Below are 2,565 nucleotides of genomic sequence, written 5' to 3'. Positions count from 1 at the left end.
CCTGTCTTTTCTGTGTCCTCTCCAGGGTGTTTGGGCAAATACTACCCCGGGGGTCCAGACACCATTTATAGGTTCTGGGAGAGGCCATGGAAAAGTCTGGCGAGATAATCGTTTATGGGTTTTTGTGGTGTTTCATTTGGTGTAGGATAAAATATGAAATATTTATAAAAAGTAAATTTAAATGTCTATATTTATTAAAGTGTACAAAGGCTTTTAATAATAAGTATTTCTCACAGAATAGCATAAATTAAACAGAATTGAAGATTGTCACAGTTTTTGTCTGTAGTAATTAGGTCAAATGCCGGCGCCATCTTGTGACGTCATCAGGTGAAGACAGACGTAAACAGCTAAAGCTGATTGTTACACAGAAGAGCAGGAAGTTGTGAGTGATTTCAGCAAAGACCTAGTTAATGTGCAGCTTTGGAGGAAGAAGTTAGATGTAGTGATGAAGAAGAAGTCCTACTGAAGGACTGCAACCCTATTTCTTATCTTTAGCCTGATTGTTCAGGAAGCAACGATGGCATGATTGTTTGGTACCTGAACCGAAAATGTTGAAAGGCAGACGATTTGAGTGCTTAATTTTTAAAAAAAAAAAAGGCAAAAACTCACCCAGAGTGGAGAAAGTTGGACTTCAAAAAGTGACGAATCAGGAGAAAGGAGCTGGAGGAACACCTGAGGGACGGTACAGGAAATAAACACAGAGGAAATGAAGCAGGATCCTAACCAAAGGCTAAAGGTGAGCGCTAATCTGAACCTAAACATAGAGAACCGAACACAGAAGAATCTCAACACAAAGGAAGCACCACCATTAACACCCCAAAATAATCCAAAACCAATAAAACGCCTCATGGATCATTACAGAATCTGTGGAGGGAACCAGAGATTAGGGTGATGGCAGAGAGTTGCTTCCAATCAGAAATCAGTTCCTTGATTCTAAGCCTCAGACCGCATCAGTCGCACCAGCCCGGTTCGGTCCGCTTTAACTCAACTCCAGACCGTCTGCCTAGGAAAGTCCTGTTCGTTTGGGGAGGCGTGAATACATAATCGAACCAAAAAAGGTTTGAACGCCAAGCGGACCAGAGACCGCTCCAAAAACAGAAAGTGCACTAGAGCGCAGGGCATTCTGGGTAAAAACAACCAAAATAAACGTGCTAGCATAGCGCTAGCAGCAGAAATGGCTTCTGGTCTTTAGCCTAAAGAGAAATCCTCCAGCCGCTAAAATCCTCCATCTTGTTTCCATCTGGTGAAACAGGAAGTTGCTCTCAGCGTCTCCAGAGGTTTTTGTGTCGTTTCCTTCAGTGGTTCTTGGTGCAGCGCCCCCACAGGCCAGGAGGGGAACAGGTTGGTTGGACTCAGAGCCACAGCAGGTGGAGGTGGAGCAGGTGATGGATTTTGATCCTAACAGAACCGAGTCGACCGGCTCAGGAGGGAAGCATCCTGAATCTCTGTTTTTAACATTGTTTTTAACCCAAATCCCGAATCATTTGGGTTAAACTGCTGAGATGAAAACTCAGATTCATTGAGGTAGAAACTGTTCAAGCAAGCAGTAACCCGGCATGCTCACCGCGTGCGTGGGTGTGGTTTTCCCGTAGAGCCGTGATGAAACATGGATCACGTTTTTGTTCCGGTCTGATAAATCAAAGCTTTGTGGGCTTTGATGTGGTTTTCTTTAGCAGTGAGTACTTTGGCTTTATGAGGAGTCTCTGTGTGTGTGTGTGTGTGTGTGTGTGTGTGTGTGTGTCTGGGGGGAGGGCTACTGTCTGTGCAGCTCCTGCCACAGTTTGTGATGGTACGTTTATGCAGAGAGATGTTTATTTGTATTTCTGGGTCTTCTGATTGTTCAGTGGTGAAAGATGGAAGTTTTGCTGACTGTGGCAAACATTCAGCTGCAGAGGAGGAGCATCTCCAAAGGGTTTCAATGTGTGGTAATGCTACCCAAACATCAGCTTACTGTCCGTCTTTTCCCACATTTCATAAGTTATAACATTTTTGGAGAACTGTATTTTTTAGCCAACACTAACTTTCTCCTTGGACACCACTCAAAGTTCAACAGTGACCGACTCCTGCAGATTCACCGTGTTTTGGTTTAAACTTGTGAACATAGAAAATAATCCTGGTTCTTCTGTTTCTCTCGTTTCTAACCTCCAGTAGGTCGTGGCAGACGGTTCCGCCGGTACTGATCCAGGTTCTGCTGGAGGCTTTTTACTGTTAAAGGGGAGTTTTTTTCTCTCTATACACCCTTTTCACAGTGACGTCAGACAATGGCCGCCATAACTCGAAACGGTGTATCTTTACTTCCGGTGTGATTTTGCCTCGGAAACTTGACTGAAAAATTCACGGATACTCATTATCTTAAGGATATAATAAAAGGTAAGGTTAATAATAACAGCATTAAAGTGTTAGATAACCATCATTACTCATTGTCAAGCCATCATTCTCAAACTGTGTATAAAATAAACAGCTTCTGATCGGAGAGTAAACCAGCTAGCAGCAGCTTTAGCCACATTTGGGAACATAAACGCCGCTGTCTGTCAGTGCTGTAACGTTTAGAGGTTCACTTTCTGT

The 2,565-nt window shown here is 43.5% G+C and overlaps 1 protein-coding gene across 3 annotated transcripts in view; it reads right to left on the bottom strand.

The window, feature by feature from the left end:
* Window positions 1-2,565, bottom strand: part of wfdc1 (WAP four-disulfide core domain 1) — a 23,669-nt gene that overhangs the window by 18,191 nt on the left and 2,913 nt on the right. The window contains exons 1-2 of one of the 3 annotated variants that reach the window (XM_017310941.1): window positions 860-1,057; window positions 610-672 (exon numbers count right to left, since the gene is read on the bottom strand). Coding sequence is in view for 1 of the 3 variants with exons in the window: in XM_008436475.2 (XP_008434697.2) it covers window positions 610-762 (153 nt within the window). In the remaining 2 variants the exon portion in view is untranslated. Of the gene's footprint in view, window positions 1-609; window positions 815-859; window positions 1,058-2,565 lie in introns of those variants that run through there. The other 2 variants (XM_017310942.1, XM_008436475.2) reach the window with 2 other exon arrangements.

Source organism: Poecilia reticulata, linkage group LG19, assembly GCF_000633615.1.
Source record: "Poecilia reticulata strain Guanapo linkage group LG19, Guppy_female_1.0+MT, whole genome shotgun sequence".
Lineage (NCBI taxonomy): Eukaryota > Metazoa > Chordata > Actinopteri > Cyprinodontiformes > Poeciliidae > Poecilia > Poecilia reticulata.
Note: the sequence above shows the minus strand (reverse complement) of the source record. Positions and strands in the feature narration are given on the sequence as shown.